Here is a 19,624-nt window from a genome sequence, read left to right as displayed (position 1 = left end):
GCACGTGGAGTACGTTCGACGACGAAATATCGTCCATACGTTTCCTGTGATTAGCAGGTTTCGAGGCTCGCGCGTAGGTCGATGTCCGAAAATCGTCGGCCAATCGACGCGCGGCTCTCTCGTCTCGGGAACCAGTCAAGCACGTTGACAGATATGCAACGGCTGCTCGCAGGAGGTTGCATATTTCGAATGGCAATTTATAGTGTGGAGAGCAACGTATCGCGTGCTAGTTCAGCCCATAGGATCAGGCGAAATTCCCGAGGCGATCCGCCGGTTTTCGAAGAAATGCGCGTTTTCGGTGCAAGTGCAACCCATTTTGCGCAGTTTCCATGACCCAGATTACGATGGGGAGTTCGCTCGCCTTTCGGAACAGCTGTTGGCCGCGCGAACATGTCGGCCGCGGGGAAACGCTTGGATATTTCGTCGACTGCGCGCGCCTCTTGGCGGCTTCGCCGCCACAATTTCCAGGGCTGTACCCACCGTCAACGCATTAGGCGCCACGCGACCCTTCAATTTCATCGACGCGATGCGACTTTTTACCCGAAGATATCTGCCTTCCACTACCACGTCTTCACCTTCTTAATATATTCTTCGTGTAATTTGTCACGACGTTTGCACTCGTTTAAGACAAAGGTCTCTTTAAAAGAACACCAAAAGGAACGAAATTATGAAAACATCATACTTGGAGTGGTGTCATGAAATTTTGCGTAGATCACGCTGTCTGGATCCTATGTTTTTTTGTTTCAAAGCATTCTAAATCACTCAAACGAAATCTTTCGTGTTGTTACTCGACTCTATAGCGAATTATGCGTTTCTCGTTTATATTAATTCGCTGTCTTATATGGCGCAATTAAAATTCCATATGCTGTGAGGGGACTACGTTAATGTTCGAATGAACAAAATTTACGAAGTGAGAAGACTTTGTAATTTGCTGTATTGCTCAGGAACTATCACTGTGACTGATGAAAAGTTCGTGTTGTGCAGAAGTACTCGAGCGAAACTTTGGCGGTGCGTTCTTCGAGACTGTCGTGTGCTCTTTCTTCAATGTATGTATTTATACCTATGTACATGTGTCGACTGTGTTTCGTGTGAGAAGTATTTTTTATCGTGAAACAATAATTCGGTTCGCGTAACAAGAGTATGAATAATTACAACAACGCTACACAAAGATTGTCGATAACAATAACAAATAAAGGAAAAATATACAAAGTTGAATGAATTACAACGTTGCACATATTTGATAAAATCCTATGAAATTCCGAGTGGCAGTGATCGACTAGAAAGCGCGGTCAAACAACATCCGTAGAAAACTACGAATGCAAGAAAAATCCACGCGTGCTTGTCATGTCACGAACGTTTAGAAACGATTTTTCGTTACGAGTAGATTCGAAGTGAGTTAAGATACGTGCATTAAAAAATGGTTAGCCCGTGAAAAATGTTTGGTGGAGAAAAGGTGGAAAAAGTACGAGAAAGAGTAATCGATGTACGATTAATGAAAGTTCGAAGAGGAGAACTCTCGCGAGGGCCTGTGTGTGGCACATACGCTTTGCAGGAGGTACCCGAGTGGTTGGTAACAGAGACGCTTAGCAGATGAATACGGTCCTGCGCGATCCCCTCCATCTTCCTCATCCCGCTATACGACCAGTCAGTTCCTTGTTTGCCATACAAAATCCAATAGTTTGCCTTGTACCCTCGAGAGTGCGAGTATGCCTTTTGCATTTGCCTTTTTTTCCTTTAAAAAAGTGCGGTAATCCATCGAAGATACTCGCGAAAATGTGCATTTTACCGAGTTTGTTTACCCACACGACGAGATTTCGATGGTTCTGAGAGCGAGATCCGCGAGAGCATAGTGAATTCCTGTCGCGACCAGACCGACCGGCCCGTTAAGGCTTCCGTCGATTTTTTGGTCGTGAAAAAACAACGGAGCCGAAGCTTTTGTGCGGGAAGTCAGTTACGCGGCCGAAAGGACCGATACTACGGGGTTAAAGTGTACACAAGTGTGCTTTCGGGCCAGCCGAGGTGGCTCCTTTGTAAAAGGAGTACCGCCAGGACGATTATTTTCACTGGAGCTCACGGGAAAATGTGTTATGTATTTACGTGGAATATTGCGTAACGTCGAGGGCCGGGAAGTGTTTGGAAACGTGCAGCACTGACAAACCTCGCTTCGACGACTTCACGGGACACGGCCTGTACGCGTCCGTACAGCTGCCTTTACCGGCTCTATTTCGTCTCTCTTGCCCCAGCGAAATTCCCCTCGCGGAGACCGATACCGCGATCGAAATTTTCCGAACAAACAAATTCCACCAACGCTCCTGTCTCCTCGTGGAACGGCACAGCTTTCGTCGCGATCTCGAGACCATTTCGCCTCGACCACTTGCTTCTGGACAACTTCTCTCGAAATTACGTGCTGCAAGGACGTTCAACTTCTTTTCAAATGGAAATTGGTATGTATACCCTTTACCTTTGCCTTCTGCATATGAGATCTCATTTCTTCGATGAAACATTAGAGACACGTACCTACTCCTCAAGCTTCATATATTTTGGGCTAAGCTTTTGTCTAGCTTCAAATATTTTTCAACGATCCTTCAGCTCCGATGCTTTGGTTTACTATAAATCAGATGTTCTGAAAGCTGGGAACTCTCTAAGTGTCACCTATTCTGTGTTTCTTCGAGCTACGTATTGATACAACTATCATGAATTCGTCTCTGAAACTGTATTTTGAGAATCAATGTTAGGTGTTTCTTGTGTTGATGTAACCTTCTTAGAATGTTAGATTTAACCTTTTTATTGTTGCAATAGCTTTAGCGATTGATTTAGATTTATAGAAAGACAGAGACTATAGGGTTTGATTGAACATATTATGAGGTAAAGAATTGCAAGTAGTAAACTAAGAATCTTCTTTAGAAATTTATGCATATGTGCTACAAGAAACTATTTTTTATAATCATTAACCTTTAAATATTGTTTAACTTTCATATAATTTCTCTACAAAATTTGAGTCTTTGGAAGAATGAGATCTTATATGCATTACCTTAATATCTACATTATATTTTTTGTTTTTCATGACACTGACATTCCTATATCCTTGCAAGGTCATTATAAACTAATATATAAATATGTTGCTGCATATTATATGATTTTGTCAATATATATTTTTTTATCTTGACAATAATAACATAAAGAATAAAGTTACGAGTTTTATGGTAATAGTAAAGCCATGTGCTTGAGTTTCTCTAAATCTCAATATGAAAATGGCACAAAACAGAGCAGATTTCTTTTACAATTATATATATTCATTTAGAAAAAAACCAGCTAATGTATTCAGAAGTTCAAATAATTTGTAATAGAGATAAGAAATATTTTTATATAATCGTGAGTAATCTTATAAGAATGTTTCTTCTACTTTAAGTACATATAAATAAAGTCAAATATATAGATAATGCACTGAAAATTTAGATTTACTTTTTTATAAAACTCAATGAAATACAAATTATAGTTTCTTTTTACACATATTATATTGTGGTCTTAACGATTTAGCTGTAAAGTAACTAAAAAGCATGATATGCGAAAGAATATGTATGACATTGTGGTAGTTCAAGATATGCATGAAAAACATGTAATTATAACAACAAAAAATGCATTATATATTAAATGTGCATTATTGAATGTTAACAATAGTAATCATTTTTTAAAAAACTTATCTACTCTACTAAATTTATAAGAAAATGTTCTTGTATAAGATTTTCAGGTCTTTTTGTGAGGTTATATTACTTAAACATCTGTTCAAGTAAGATTTCTCAAAAGTTTAGTCAAATTTAGCATATCCTACAATTTGTCATATTTATATCGAAATTCGAAAATATAACCACGTGCACTTTAATTGTTTGATATTATGCAATATATATAGCAGTTTGCAGATATGAGTAATTCAATTATTTTTAATCATAAAATCGAGCAAGAAAATGAAGTCGAAGTTCCGAATTACTCGAAATGAAATTTTAATGTAAATGATATGCGTTTCATGTGATATCGTTCTATCAAACTGCAAAATTAATTTTGCAGAACACGACGTGTTCAGATCGAATGAAATATGAACAAAATTTTGATAATTCGTAATTTAGTTATTTCTTCTAATGAAAAATAATGATGAATCTTCACCTTGTGCTCAGTTTTCGATTCGTTTGCCCTATTATATTAAACAAAAAGGTGTCTGCTACGTGTGCTGCTACGAAAAAATATCTCGTGCTACTTCGGCCTCGTCACGAGTCCTGTCACACGAACCACGGCGCGGTGTTTTCAAAATTCCGTACTGTTCCGTGAAATTAAAATCGATTCACCAGTGAATATCGAGTTTCGCGGTTACATTTCGGCACGCGCATATTTACATACGCGTTAGCTCGCATACTGTGGATGCAACGTTGATCGCGTCATTCTATTACCTTACGCGAAACAAAACCGATCGTTTTCGTACCCGCACAAGCTTTTTCGACAGCTCATGGCGCGGCAAGTGTACCGAATGTGAGTGTCGTTAACAGTAGTGCGAGAAACAATGACTGTTTCTTGCAAGCTTGCTATCAAATTTTCGCAACAATTAAAAATAATAAATTTAGAATTCATAGTGCGGTTTCTGTTCGAACTGCGGGGCCTGAAGATTTAGTAGCATTCTTGTCAACCAAAGGATGAAAATAAGATGAAAGTGTGACGTGATATATACATACTTGAATGATGTTCTTTCTGATTTTATAGTATTTCCAATGTGATCTGCGATGAAACGTGTTCGCGGGCTGGACGAGGTAGCATCACCAGCAGCAGCAACATTAAAGCACTCGTCAGTGAGTGCAGGAAGTGGCTTAGGTGGCGGAGGAGGTGGTTTGGAGTACCATTCAAGCAGTGGAATAGGCGTTGTTGTACCTGGCCAAGCGGTTCGATCAGTTGCTTCGAAAGAAATGCCGGGAAGCATACAATTCGGAACTGCCCAAGCTCAACAGCAATACACTGGAGCAATCGTTGTGCCGACCGCGGCTCCGTCTCCCATTAAGGTGCGTTATCTGCATTATAGTAACACCACTTACGATCAGAAAACAAATAACAATAAAACGTTAAAAAAAGTTCATTTGTAAGTTTTGTTTACGTGTAGTTGTACTGGATATGGTTCGCGAACTACTTACATAGCGTAATATTAATCTAGTTTCTATCAGTGTTGTTTTATAATTTCCGCTTTTTCTGTTTCGAATTTAGAAGATATTTTATATTAAATTTTTCAGGAGTGTTACTTATAATTACACCCAATATAGCAGAGGAATATACGTATATATACCTACATATATAGCTGAAAGAGTAAACGAATTTAATCTGCTTAAAAACGACCTGACGAATTAAACGGCTCCGCGTGTTACGCTTTTGTAATTGTTACGTTAATAAATTTATTTTCGTATAATGACATTTGTGTAATAGGATTCAATGCTGTTGATTTCTGTTGATATCTAAAGTTACAGAATGTTTTCATTGTTATTCCGAAATTAATATTTATTCAATATACTTGATAAGCAAAAGTATTACAAAATTTGTTCAACCTACCTTATTTTGTTATGTAAATAACATTTTATTTGGTGTCCATAAAGCCTATATTTTTTGTATAATTAAAAATTTATGTGTACATAGTCTATACTGAGAATGTTTTAATTACATTCAATTAGTTGCAATATGTTACATGGTATTTTTCAGGGAAGTGGATCTTCAAGCCTTAGTTCTACATGTAGCAGTAGCAGTGTAAATACTGGTGGAGGGTTGCATAGTGGTATAGGTGGTGGGAGTAACCATAGTATGGGTTCCCAACAACCTGCACCAGGAACACAAAGTCAAGTCCATACCCAACAACAGCCAACAATAAGGCACAAGGTTTATATCCCATAATATATGTATAATATTAATTTAGAAATATTAAGAGTTTGTACAGTGCCTGTAAGAGCACGCTGGGGTGCAATGCTAAACACACATTTTATTATTTCATTTATAGGTCCATCCTGGCAATGTAACGCCATTAGCTTCTACCCCACCAGGCACTAGCCTAGGTGGTGGAAGCGGGTCTCAACAATTTCAAAGATTAAAAGTAGAGGATGCATTATCTTACTTAGATCAAGTCAAGTACAAATTTAGCGATCAACCACAGGTACACATGAATGGTTTCAGTAATTTTCTAACTATATTTAATGAAATATTAATCTAATATCTATATTACATTTGTAATTGTAGGTGTATAATGACTTCTTAGACATTATGAAAGAATTTAAGTCACAAAGTATAGACACTCCTGGAGTTATAACGCGAGTGAGCCATTTATTCAAAGGACATCCTGAACTTATTGTTGGCTTCAATACATTTCTTCCACCAGGATATAAAATAGAGGTACAAGCAAACGAACAGGGATATGCATTTCAAGTATCAGTCAGTATGCCCAGTCCAACAGCAACGCATACTGCTACTTTGTCACAGCATCATTGTACAGTAAATGTTGGTTCACCCCCTATTGCAAGTCCACCAACTCAACCAGCAAAAGCACCTCCAATTTTACAAATAACGCCAGGGTAAGATATTGTCCATTTACATTGTATTCCTTTCACCTATGTAAATTGTATAGTATGTTTGTAACTGATCGATTATTTTATTTACAACTAGATCTGCGACTATACACCATTCATTGGCGAACAATATTTCCACCAACAGTTTAACAGTACATGCACCCTCACCCCCGCCAGTACAGGCGTACAATAATTCCCACGTTAGTGCAGCGCAAGCTCAGGCTGTGAGTCAAGCGTTAAGTCAAGCACAAGATGGCATACCAACTAGTGGTCAAACTCAACAGAGTCAACCAGTTGAATTTAATCATGCCATTAATTATGTTAATAAAATCAAGGTTTGTACCTAAATCAGTTTATTAGGTTATGATAGAAAATAAAATATATAAAAAGGTTTGTATCATTATCAAAATTATTTTCAATTCTAGAATCGATTTCAAGGTCAACCAGACAAATACAAACGATTTTTAGAAATTTTGCATACTTATCAAAAAGAACAACGGAACTTAAAGGAATCTGGTCACATGGGTGGCACTGGTGGATCGGGTGCAACTAGTGGAGCGAAACACTTGACAGAAGCGGAAGTTTACAGTCAAGTTGCAAAGTTATTTGAAAATCAAGAAGACTTGCTTGCTGAGTTCGGACAATTTCTGCCAGATGCTACTAATCAACAGAGCTCACTGGTGAGTAATATATATCTAATACTGCTTATATGAATAAGCCAAAAATTTGAGGACTTCTTGATACAATTAAGGTCTCCTCAAATCCGTATTTGTATCAGCGAACTTTGATTGGTATTAGTCCGTTATGTTGCAGAGTAACAAGACTGCAACAGTGAACGATCACACGACGATCGTCAAGAAACCACTGGGACCTAAGGCACCTTACAATAATTCGGGAAATATTTCACGAGATCTTCGGGAGTCAAGCGGTACTGGTACAATAGAACGTGAAAGTCGCGATCACAGAGATCGCGAAAGAGAACGTGATAGATCTGGTGTCCGAGATATTAACAGCGTGCAAAAATTCAGCCATAGCACAGGGCCATTGAAAAGAAGTCCGTCGTTTTCGCCTTCGGTAACACCTGGAAATTCGCATCACATACAGCACGGACCACCTCCTTTGAAGAAGCATAAGGTTTCGTCTATGCGTGAATGCGTTACTATAGCAGAGGCAGGAAAATATGGTAGCTTGAACGACTATGCCTTCTTCGATAAGGTTTGTATTCGCAATATTAATAAAGTGTATAAGGAAGCGACAGTAAAAATGATAAAATGGGATGTTTTCCGTGTTTAGGTCCGCAAAGCACTAAGATCTCAAGAAGTTTATGAGAACTTCCTTCGATGCTTGGTTTTGTTTAATCAAGAAATAGTGTCGAAGTCTGAATTAGTGCAACTGGTAACGCCATTTCTCGGTCGCTTTCCTGAACTTTTACGCTGGTTTAAGGATTTCTTGGGTCATTTACCCGAGTCTTCTACGACCGCTGCCACAAATACGAGTAGCAATATGAACGTTGAAGCGTTACCAAATAATGTTGTACGAAGTCATCAGGAGCGGCCTCAAGGCGATCTGGCAATGGAGATCGATTATACGGCGTGTAAACGTTTAGGAGCGTCATATTGTGCGTTACCAAAGTCTTATGTTCAACCAAAGTGTACAGGAAGAACACAGTTGTGTAAAGAAGTTCTTAACGATACATGGGTTTCATTTCCTACTTGGTCTGAAGATAGCACATTTGTAACATCAAGGTTTGTTCAATTAATTAAGTACTATATGTGTTGGTTAGAGAAATATGATTGTAATTTAATTAAATTTCTAGGAAAACTCAATATGAGGAGTTTATCTACCGCTGTGAGGATGAACGATTCGAATTAGATGGTGTGATAGAAACGAATGCATCAACAATTAGGGTTCTTGAAGGCGTACACAAGAAAATGAGTAGGATGAGTCAAGAGGAGCTTCAGAAGTTTAAACTTGACGATTGTCTTGGTGGTTGTTCTCCTACAATTCATCAGAGAGCTTTAAAAAGGATATACGGTGATAAGGCTGCTGATATTATCGACGGTCTGAAGAAAAATCCTGTAGTAGCGGTACCGGTAGTCCTTCGACGATTAAAAAGTAAAGAGGAAGAGTGGCGAGAAGCACAAAAAGGTTTTAACAAAATTTGGAGAGAACAAAACGAAAAATACTATTTGAAATCTCTCGACCATCAGGGTATTAATTTCAAACAAAATGACGTGAAGGCTCTAAGGTCCAAAAGCTTATTTAATGAAATTGAAACTTTATACGATGAGGTGTGTAACATTTATTTTTTTTCATGCCAATATTTTTTCTCCACATTAAAAAATGTATTCTTATTAATCAATTGTTTACAGAGACATGAACAAGTGGATGATGGCAATGGAGATGGTCAAAATAATAGTGGTCCACATCTTATATTGCCCTACAAAGATAAATCTGTTTTGGATGATGCAGCTAATCTCCTAATTCATCACGTAAAACGTCAAACGGCTATTCATAAAGAAGATAAGCAACGAATAAAGCTTTTATTGAAGCATTTTATACCTGATCTTTTCTTTCATCAACGCCAAGAACTCAGTGATGATGAAAGAGACGAAGATGGTATGTAATAAATAAAATTCTACAATTATGATTAAATTGTCAAGTTGAATTATAACGACGCATTTCATTCGTATCGTTATTACAGATGAGAAAGAAGATTTGAACGTAGCAGCATGTAGTAATTCTCAATCAGTAACGATGAATACCTCTCCCTTGAGTGGTGGTCTTCAGGCGAATAGGAATAAGACGCCTGCGTCTCCGATTCCAACTTCTACATCAATTAAAACTGAACCTGATGTCAAAGTACCGATTCATGCCATGTCCAACGATCCTGAAGAAGCGTATACGCTTTTCATGGGTAGCAATAATTGGTATCTTTTTTTGAGGCTACATCATATTTTATGTGAGAGATTGACAAAAATGTATGATAGAGCTGTCGCTCTTGCGGAGGAGGAATCGCGGTACAAACAACAACGTAAAGAGAGTACAGCTGTTGCTTTAAGATTAAAACCTAAAAGTAAGTAACGAGTTATTATTCTTTTTATGCATCGCAGAACAAAGTCTATTTTATTGTAATTTAACGTTGTACATTTGATTTAGATGAAATTGAAATTGAGGACTATTATCCTGCGTTTTTGGATATGGTTAAAAACGTCCTCGATGGTAATATGGAAAGCACTGCGTACGAGGATACTTTACGAGAAATGTTCGGTATCCATGCCTACATTGCCTTTACATTAGACAAGGTTGTGACGTATGCTGTAAGACAAGTAAGTGTACACGTACAGATTTCAACATTTATCTAATAGTTTCACTCAAAGCATTTTTAGTAAGGATATGAATTTTGAAATAAATATATGAAATTTTCAGTTACAGCATTTGGTTTCGGATCCTATATGTCAACAGTGTATGGATCTGTTTCAACGAGAACAACGTCAACCAAAAGAAAGCAACGGCGCGGGTGGTTTATGCGCCACTGCGTATATGAGACTTAGTGCAGAAATAGTGTATCAGCGTAAAGCTGAGAAGGCTATGGCGGATGAAAATTGTTTTAAAATATACATAGTGAGTATTTAATATTAATCTTCTGTTTTAAAATATCATTCTGTAGTTTAGTTTCGGAAGCAAAATTTTTAAATGTTTTTTTCAACTTATGGTTTTACGAACATCACGATGCTATGTTGTATTTATAATATACTATTCGATTACAGTTAACAATGGCATGGACGTGATACTATAAAATAAAACATAGAATTTCTGATTATAAGAAGGGCATATTATAAGTGTATTACTTTTTATTGTTACAGTATAAAAAGGACTGTAAAATGACAATGGAATTGTTGGATACGGAGGGTGATGAGGCAATGGACAACAGTTGTAGGGAAAGGGAAAGGGAAGGAGTTACAGTATCTGAAAAATGGTCTACATATGTTGAGAGGTTTTCTGCTCCAGCTGGTCAGACTAGCCCGAAAGACACCCCTACCTTAACAGACAATGAGCCAACAACCAATCATCCTGTGAGTAACGACCAGGCAGCAAGGGGGGGGAGGGGCAGAAAGCGCAAGAACACTGACATTAGCAAGAAGGTATAGGATCCACATCCCTTTTCATAATCATTGCCAACGTTGCAGTTTACGTTCATTCGTATTTGATGTCTGTGATTGGAGTTGTACCGATGCTATTCAGTGTACAACTAGTGTCCCAAAGAACGAAAGTTTTTGCAAACTTTCTTCTTTTTATTATTTTATGTGATCGTATTAATACAGAGGTATTCGTGCGTGAATGCAGTCAGGCATATTTCCAGAAATCGGTCTTCAAGAGTATCATCTTTGTTGATTTCCATAAAGTAGAAAATATTTTAGAAGAAAACGTTGCAGTATATATAAATATATCGGTTGTTTGCTAATACGAGGAAGCTATACGGGCATACACGATTTGCTATCACCAACGCTTTATTATGCGAATGAGGTCAGAGCATTGGTTCATACTTGTCGTTGCATAGTATTGACAGAACTTTGTATACATAGGCAGAATGAACTAATATTCTTTTAAATGCAAAGAAAAAAAAAGATAACGGAAGGTCATATATTTATTTTCGTAATATTTAAGGAGATAAGAGAGACATGATTTTTCATCTCAGTGCGTCCAACGTGGTGCTGTAAATTAAGTAAAATTTTGCATAGTGCACTACAAAAAACGAATTCCCCAATCTTTATTCCATATATATTCGCCCGTACTATTGGTGTATTGCAATAACACCGTTAGACGTTATACGACAAATTATAAATTATATTTCTATATTTTAAATATCAATTTATAGTACACAACGATATTTAAATAGAAATTTTTCTAAATTTTCAATACAGAAGATTATCAACGGCATTTACAGACATGTTGTTACATTATTTATTAGTTTTTATATTTGCTTCCTCGTTTTATGTGACGTGAACAATTTTAGGTTCACTTTTTGTCTAAGTACTTGTTCTCTAGGGTTTTACTTTTAATATGACGATAACTTCTTTTATTGGAGTTTTTTATGAGCTTAGAATTAAAAAGTATTTAAAGACGTATGATGCTGAAAAGGAAGTGCACGATATTTAAACTTACGTACAGAAGTTTCTAAGTTCTTGTTTCTTAATTTTATTTTTATATTCTGTTATTATATTTATTCGTTTCGTGGTTATTTAATAACGTTTTTGTTCGTTTTTTGTTTTTGTTTGAAAAGAATTTGTACATGATCGTATGAGAGTTTATAGAAGCTTTGAAAGCTTGAAAAAATAAGAATTTCTAAATTGACTAAAAATGACTTGCAGTCATGTTGAAAACATGATTCTCTGTGAATTTGTCATCTAACGTAAAAATTATCGGGTCAACGAAGTGAACAAGGAACATTTCATGTATACATTGTTAACGTATTGTGCATTATCGTACTATCTCTGTAATTGCCCACTTAATTTTTTTTTAGAGAAGGGAAAGATGAAATAATTAAAGCAACGTATAGTAATAATGAAATGAAAGATAGTAAGAAACATTTAACAGTTGCAAATGTACAAAATGAAAAGGGGACACGGCATACATAAATGAAGTCATCCAAGCAGTGCCATAACGAATGTAAAGTGTTAGTTTAAAACATCACATTGGATATGGGTCAATTCTTAATGTTTATTTCATTTTCATCTTATTATTATCATATTAGATAAGATCCTAATTCCTAGAATTTATAAATGAAATAGAATTTAAAAAGATGTAAATATTTGATATAAATTTGTACATATGTTTTTGATACACAACTTAGGTCGACTGGTAGTGTGCATCACTAACTTGTAAAATTCCACCATTTACTATCATACTCAAACATTAGTGAAGCCTTTGGAAAGGAAACATGGATATTGACTCATGAACACATTATTTCCACGCCACATTACATCCTACAATATGGTGGTTTTTTCAATCATTCATCTTGCTTCAGCTTAAAAATTTGTCACTGCAAAACTTCTAATATACCGGAGATAAAACTGTTAAAAAATGAATGTGGAGAGAAGATCCAGAATACATCGCATAATGCTTTGGATGTTTTTCAAAGACTTCTGAAGGATATGTGTTACAATCCCATGTGGAAACTAACGACAGAAGCATGAGAAATTACTCGTCCCTAGCTTGAAATTAGGGTACGTTGATCAAACATTGAAATCATTTTCTTTTTAGGCATTAGAAATCGCTCCTTGAAATCGTCGATTACTTTTAATATTAGGAATGAAGCCTGTTTAGAGCACTTCGAATTATGAGAATTCCTGTTGGTGCAACATGCTATATTACATTCTTGGGATCAAACTTATTGGTTTAGAGAGTGTAGTATGATATGCCATGTGTTGCACACAACGAAATACAGTATGCATTGGTTCTAGCTTAAATTTCAACTGAAAATAGTTATCATGGCGTGGACCAAGTGTGTTCCTGGCTTAACTGTTGCACCATTGTGAAATACATGTGTATGATACTTCTTTGCTGTGTATATATTAATACATAAGTAGTGAAGCAAAGATTATACGATGTAGCATGTAAATAGAGAATTACTTGTATCTTTCAACTAATTTGCAGCTCTAATCAAAGAACGTAACAGTATAAAGCGTTGATATCCCGTAATGTTCAAATATTCACCAAAGGTTTCACAGTTTTAGCTCTCTCTGTTTGGTGCTGTTGCTTTTGCACAAGAAGGTCCTTTCGGTGCTCCAATGAATTTTCATTTGTGTAATTACATTCTTCTCTTGAACTGAATATAATTCTATTGGAGGTATCAATAACTTGGAATGGAGTAATAGCAATTGTTAGTTTAAACGTTAAACGTTTAGCTCTGTTTGGAACAGTAAATCTTTATCCAGTGATCTTTCTTTATTCACTCTAGGTTTGGAAAAGTTTATCAGTTTCATAGTCAATATGATTTTTAACTTTATCATGTTTAAACGTCGCATTAGGATTTTCTTTTTAACGAACCACTAGTAATACTTTACTAGTTTTATCGTTCGATGTCGAGATATATGTTTTGTACATTCTATGGACAACAGGTATTGTTTCTTAGATTTCTCTGCCATAGTGTTTTGTACAGTACATATACTTTTATCACGAGAGTGGATTTTCATATGCAGTGTTCGCAATGTTGTTTCTTTATTAAAAATATCTTCGTATTTTGTATAAAATGTAAACATGCATTTTCTGACAAAGCTCTGCATCACGGAATTTTAAGCGCTCTATATTATATAGAGAAAAAGAGAGAGTTTACACGTATTATGTACGTGTATTTATATATTTTTCGTTTGTTTAACAGTTCAATACGTTTTTATTAGATAACGTGGCACAAATTTCATTAATTTAACAATATACATATATTTGTAATTGTTGCCACAAATAATCTGATTTAAACGTTACTGTGACATTTGTAATATAGTTTCATTGAGACAATGAAATCGTATGTGCAGACAGATTTTATGTGATTGTTATAAGCTCATATCTCCGTTTTCACTTTACGCAGTGAATTTTAAACTCTTATATATATATAAGACATATATATATATATATATTTTGTAACTGTAATCTGTATATGAAACGAATATACATATAATAATAGATAACAATAATATTGTATAGAAGAGAGATATTGAAATACATGAACAATGCTTTTAAACATTATTGTCTAACATCATTTTGTACCACTAAATTTATTACTTTGATTCTCCAATAATATTCATTTTTTGTAAAAAGTTTTTTGCCTGTACTGCTTACAAGAGAAAACACAAAATATTTTTAACACTGACTTTAAATACTTGTTAACTATAAGCATTTAATTCAGATGTTGAAATTTTTAGTTATCCTCATCTGATTTTTATTTTAGATATTTTCTCATTTAGCTTGATTTTTTCTGCTTATTATTTAAATATATTATATGTGCTAAATATGAAACAGTGACAAATATTAAGAGTAATATATCTCTTTTCTAACACATCTGTATTTTAAAATATTGAAGTTCGTAGCTTAAAACGGTTTAATAGTCTGAACTACAATTATGTTAATACTTTGTCTCTTTTGTTATGCTTACGATCCACAAGTTCATTCATTACCTATGGGTGTACATGGATCATAAATTGAACTGAGAAATGTTAGTCTAAACACATTTTTTCTACTTTGTTTTATGCTTTGCATTTCTTTTATTTGTATGACAAAATGAAAAAAAAATTGTTTTATCAATGTTAAATATTGTTGGTACTGAGAGTAGATATACCTTTATTTAGTATTCAAATCTTAACATATTAATGTTAAGTTACAAACATTCATAAATTTGTAAGTTGTGAGTCGTAGTCACAAAGTCTGTAGTTTTTTGTTGATGTTTTATTAGATATAATCTGTTTTTAATTTATAATTAGCTATACAGTACCAATAATATAGTACAAAAACAATAAAACACTAAGCTTTCCGTTTTGTTGCAAATATTATCTTAAATGTGACTTACCTTAAACTACTGCTTTACACGCATAAAATCTCCTATGTGTACATGAACATTTTTATGTTCATCTCTAAGTCATATCCTGTTGACCCATCCACACTTATCCAAGTTAGTTGTAGCTAAATTTTATTTGTAGTATACAACTTCATTAAGCTGTATGTGATTAAGTATGTAACAAATATATAATGACAATCACATAATGGCAAGGAACTTGTCAAATAATTGAAAATTTCACTGAATTCAAAAACTAAAATTAATAGGATTGTTAATTAATAATTAATTTCTTTTAACAGCCTTTTCCTTTCAAAACATTCGGAAAATATTTTTGTTGTAGAAAAGAGAAACATTATTTTTATTTCTTCTTTTTTTTTGTCTATTACTATTGCTTTCGAATTTAAAAGTAGTTTAGTTGTCTTTCAAAAACAGCATGAAATGATGCTTAAAAGCATATAAAAAACCAACGTGTACTGTAAATTATAATAGAAAATTATTTTACAGTTGTGCTATAATAAGAAATCTAAAGTTAGGTGTGAGATTCAGTATTAATTATATACAATAGTACAAAAAATAATATTAATAACATTTTTATCTATATATTATATAGCTCTATCTTTAAACAGTAAACTAATGTAAAATGATTGTTGTAGATGGATGGAAATGGTTGGAGTTCTTTAGGCAGGATCTTGGCAGGACGTAAGCCTGTATTTCTTTACCGTAATGTTAGACAGTGGAGGAAGAGGGCTGCACGAATGATGTCAGCATCCATGTCTAATTCTAATCACCCCGAGAAAGGTGCAGAGTATGTATCTTTCACAAATATTTATATTATTATCATCTTGCTACTAAGAGAGAGCAATATATGTTCATTCTGTTAACACTTTATGATAATACATCTTCTTCTAGATCGACTGACAAGGAAAAAGCATTGGATTCTGTAGATGCGCTTCTAAAGCGGCCTCCTGGTTTAAGATTAGCAGATTCTGGGGACACGTCTGATATCATCAATTCCGATGAAACACAATGTAGATTTAATCCCAACAGTTACCAAATGCTGTATGTGGCTAGCAAGGAAGCATTCCTTTATAAACAGAATTCGTTCAGTCGTGCCAGAGAAGTAATTATTATTTTTATACATCTGTATTTCATTTTTAAAAATACAAAGATATTAATGCTATTCATTTCTCTTTCGATAGTGTCATCCAGCAGTGACTAAACATTTGAACTCAAAGTTTCATCAGTGGCTTGCGTCTTGGGCGTCTAAAAATGTGGCTGATATTCAACATCGGTTGTGCCAGGATTGGTTAATGGGACGCTACGAAAACTTAATCCCTCACAAGACACGAGTGATTACGGACAATGACCAAACTAGATCACCTTACCGACAATACAATCGTTATCGTGTGGAACGTTTGCAACCCGATCTTTTGACGGAACCATGTGTATAATCTTACATCTCTTATAATTTCTTTACTATCATTTGAGAATATATGATTATTACAGAAAACTCGTTTCGATAATCTCATGTTCGTGGATATTTTCTGTTTAATCATTAGTTAAGAGAGGGTCACTACGATTCAGGATAAAATTAAGACTGATTCTTGACCTATGTTTCGAACGTGAACTATTAAAGAACGTCTTATTTTGTGGACGAAGTTGATCATAAACGAAGAAAATAAAGGAGTAATCATTTAGGAGGAACTATAAGCATCGGGTATTGTAGGTCAGAAGAATATAGCGAGACATTCAAAGCGTACACAGTCTGTCATAAAGCGCAATTGTTGCGGACAGAAATAGGCAAATTTAAATTTCGTTACTCATTGGATTGCACCGTGTATGTACTTATGGCAAGGTGAGAGCAATAAAAGTTATTTAATAGATTGACTATAGGCGGAGAGTATTTAATCGAGCCATCATTACCTGCTGCTGTGTTTATGACCTCGCTATATTCTTACCTGTAATGCTGCATTAATTGCATTCGACTTCGACGAGACTTGGTTCTTTTACTGTACAGGTATGAATAATATAATACAAATGGAAATATCGCTATCTCGTCAAATTGTTAATAATCGAAGGGTCTATGAAATTATTGTATATTTAAATAATGAATTTAGCGGAAAATCGCGTACGAAAAACGATCGAAATGATCGATATTTCCACTTGTATTAAAGATAAGCTTGTGATCAGGTAATATATTTAAATGGTAACATTTCATTTCCATGTCAAATACTTTTCCATCGAATTAAAATACAGGTTCTATTCAGCTAAGGATTTTATATAAGAGAGTAAAGTTAACATAAAACTTTTGATACTTTATCGTAATCTTAAACAATTTAGAATGAATATTCTATCTTAATATAATAGTCGTTTATAAGTACATTATTGCAGATTCAGCCAGTTTTATTTCACTATATGTTTTATTTTTATAGACCTACGCGAGTAAAGGAAAATGAGAAATATCGTTTATCAATTAATGGACTTACAGTATGTTCTAGTATTCAGATGTTTTTTTTATTTATAATTGAATTTCAAAGTAAAACATTGAATAATAGAATGTATCTAAGATTGAATTAGCATACATTGGCTAAATTGTATAATATATTTCTTTAAGTAATAAAGATTTCAACAAGTCTTTTCTCTTGCATCAATAATTTTTACACTTATTTTGATGATTTTACAAACTGTTCTTCAAGGTACTCTATACATACGCATGTAAAATATTTTCTATTAGAAGTTTTTAATAACTTACTTCTCTTATTTTGTTATAAACGATGCAGTTATATTTTGACGTTTCCCTTCTCTGAAAATTCATTATACATATGATTGTATGTATGGATACATGCGTGTACATAAGTATATGCATGTGTATATGAATGCACGATAGTCGAGTGCATATGTACGTATATACGCATATAAAACGAGGACAAACACTGGGCCTTATTTTTTTACCTGATCTTTAGGCTGTTAAATGAAAACTGTAAAATGTTAAATATATATATATAACGGTGTTCCTGTACAGTGCAAAGGTGTCGACTACATCCAAGTACGGTGTTAATTGGTAAAATGCATTAATGCACCACGCACGAGGTATATGACTTGAGTAATTATTCTGTTATAGCTCTTAATTTCTAAAGTATAGATTTTTTTAAACCAATTCTCTTTTAGTTGTGTATTTCCGAAGTGTAATATAATATATGTATGGATATACATACATGAAGCTGACAAAACTACAATGATCCTTTTATTGACGATACATTCAACATCAAACTTTTTGTTTGTAAAGGTATCAGTAATTCGTGCGTGGTTACAAAAATAATTCGTTTAAAACATTTATACTGCGTACAGTCATCGATACGTATGGAAACAAATCAGTTTCCTGGCATCGATTTTTTCGACATCCAAAAACATTACACAGAATATTTGAAATATATTGACGGATAATAATGTATACATCAGATGATTGAATACATTTTTATCCTAGTTGCACAGATTTTGTTGAAGTGTTTGCGTGTCTCTATTTCTGCGGATAATTTTGGGAAGATGTTCTTATACGCTCATACACACATAAATACGTACATCTTGCCGTTAAATATGCAACATAATGCAGTTGTACATTAAACCTCTGTGTATCTTGTCAAAAGATGAACAAAGGAAAAAGAGACGCGGTCTTCCGATGCTCGACTACTTGTGACTATTAATAATATAGTGTATTTTATCAAGAAAATTGCTAATTTTAAAAAATGTATGTCCGTGTATCAAAAGTGAATGTACAGGCAATTTTATTACTCAAGATAATAATTTAATGTTGATATATTTTGCACAAATTATTATTAATATTAATAAACCATTAATATTACATCTGTACTATTTCATTATTTCTATGTTTTCAGATTGTATTACAGATGATGAAATTTAGAAACGTATGGATTAGGAGAAGACGATAGTGCAGTCATAAAGTCATAAGTTATTCATTTCACGGAACCAGAATTTCTGTTTACAGCTTTATGACCGTAATTGCATATAATTTTTTTATATCCTTGGGTATTTTCAAGTCCATGGAGTTTGTATGTGATGCGTGAACTTTCCAGGCGCTTTACCCTTATAAGAAGCCGTCATATTCCTGGGGGTGCATTTCGTAGCGGTGGTTCCTTAGCTTCAGTTAAAGAGAATGCCTTCAATCAATAAAATTCGAGACCTGTTACTCTCTTCGAATCGAAAACTTTTATAAATTGACGCATCCAGGCGTTCTATTTCTCTTGTGTGCCCTCAACAAATTTCACAAATTGTACATATAAACTGAACAAGTCGATCGCAATCTAGACTTTGAGCAGACTGGTTGAAAGTGAGACAGTGAAGTCCTTGTATTAAATTTTAACTTGTGCTCTGGACTAAGGTAAGCGGAATAAATAAATGAGAAAACGAGTTACAATTTTTGGTTTCCTGCTAACATTATTTATTTCTAATAAAAGTGATAACATTGGTGGTCGTTGTACGG

General features: G+C 34.5%; 1 protein-coding gene across 2 annotated transcripts; it reads left to right on the top strand.

Moving 5' to 3' along the window:
- The first annotated feature begins 2,307 nt into the window (after positions 1-2,307).
- On the top strand, positions 2,308-19,555 carry Sin3a (SIN3 transcription regulator family member A). Of its 2 annotated transcripts, XM_076384949.1 has the most exons (19): positions 2,308-2,444; positions 4,747-5,039; positions 5,725-5,898; positions 6,017-6,169; positions 6,253-6,584; positions 6,676-6,913; positions 7,004-7,258; positions 7,392-7,793; positions 7,872-8,323; positions 8,395-8,869; positions 8,951-9,197; positions 9,283-9,654; positions 9,738-9,907; positions 10,008-10,202; positions 10,445-10,723; positions 15,780-15,931; positions 16,036-16,246; positions 16,326-19,139; positions 19,218-19,555. In XM_076384949.1, exons 2-18 carry the CDS (start codon positions 4,767-4,769, stop codon positions 16,575-16,577), a joined length of 4,632 nt encoding a protein of 1,543 aa, XP_076241064.1. In that variant the 5' UTR covers positions 2,308-2,444; positions 4,747-4,766; the 3' UTR covers positions 16,578-19,139; positions 19,218-19,555. The 2 variants fall into 2 exon arrangements, with proteins under 2 accessions (XP_076241064.1, XP_076241065.1); XM_076384950.1 differs by lacking the exon at positions 19,218-19,555 and having other exon boundaries at positions 10,445-10,654; positions 16,326-19,070.
- Positions 19,556-19,624: the final 69 nt, after the last annotated feature.

This window comes from Calliopsis andreniformis, chromosome 9 (assembly GCF_051401765.1).
Source record: "Calliopsis andreniformis isolate RMS-2024a chromosome 9, iyCalAndr_principal, whole genome shotgun sequence".
NCBI classification, from domain to species: Eukaryota; Metazoa; Arthropoda; class Insecta; order Hymenoptera; family Andrenidae; genus Calliopsis; species Calliopsis andreniformis.
Note: the sequence above shows the minus strand (reverse complement) of the source record. Positions and strands in the feature narration are given on the sequence as shown.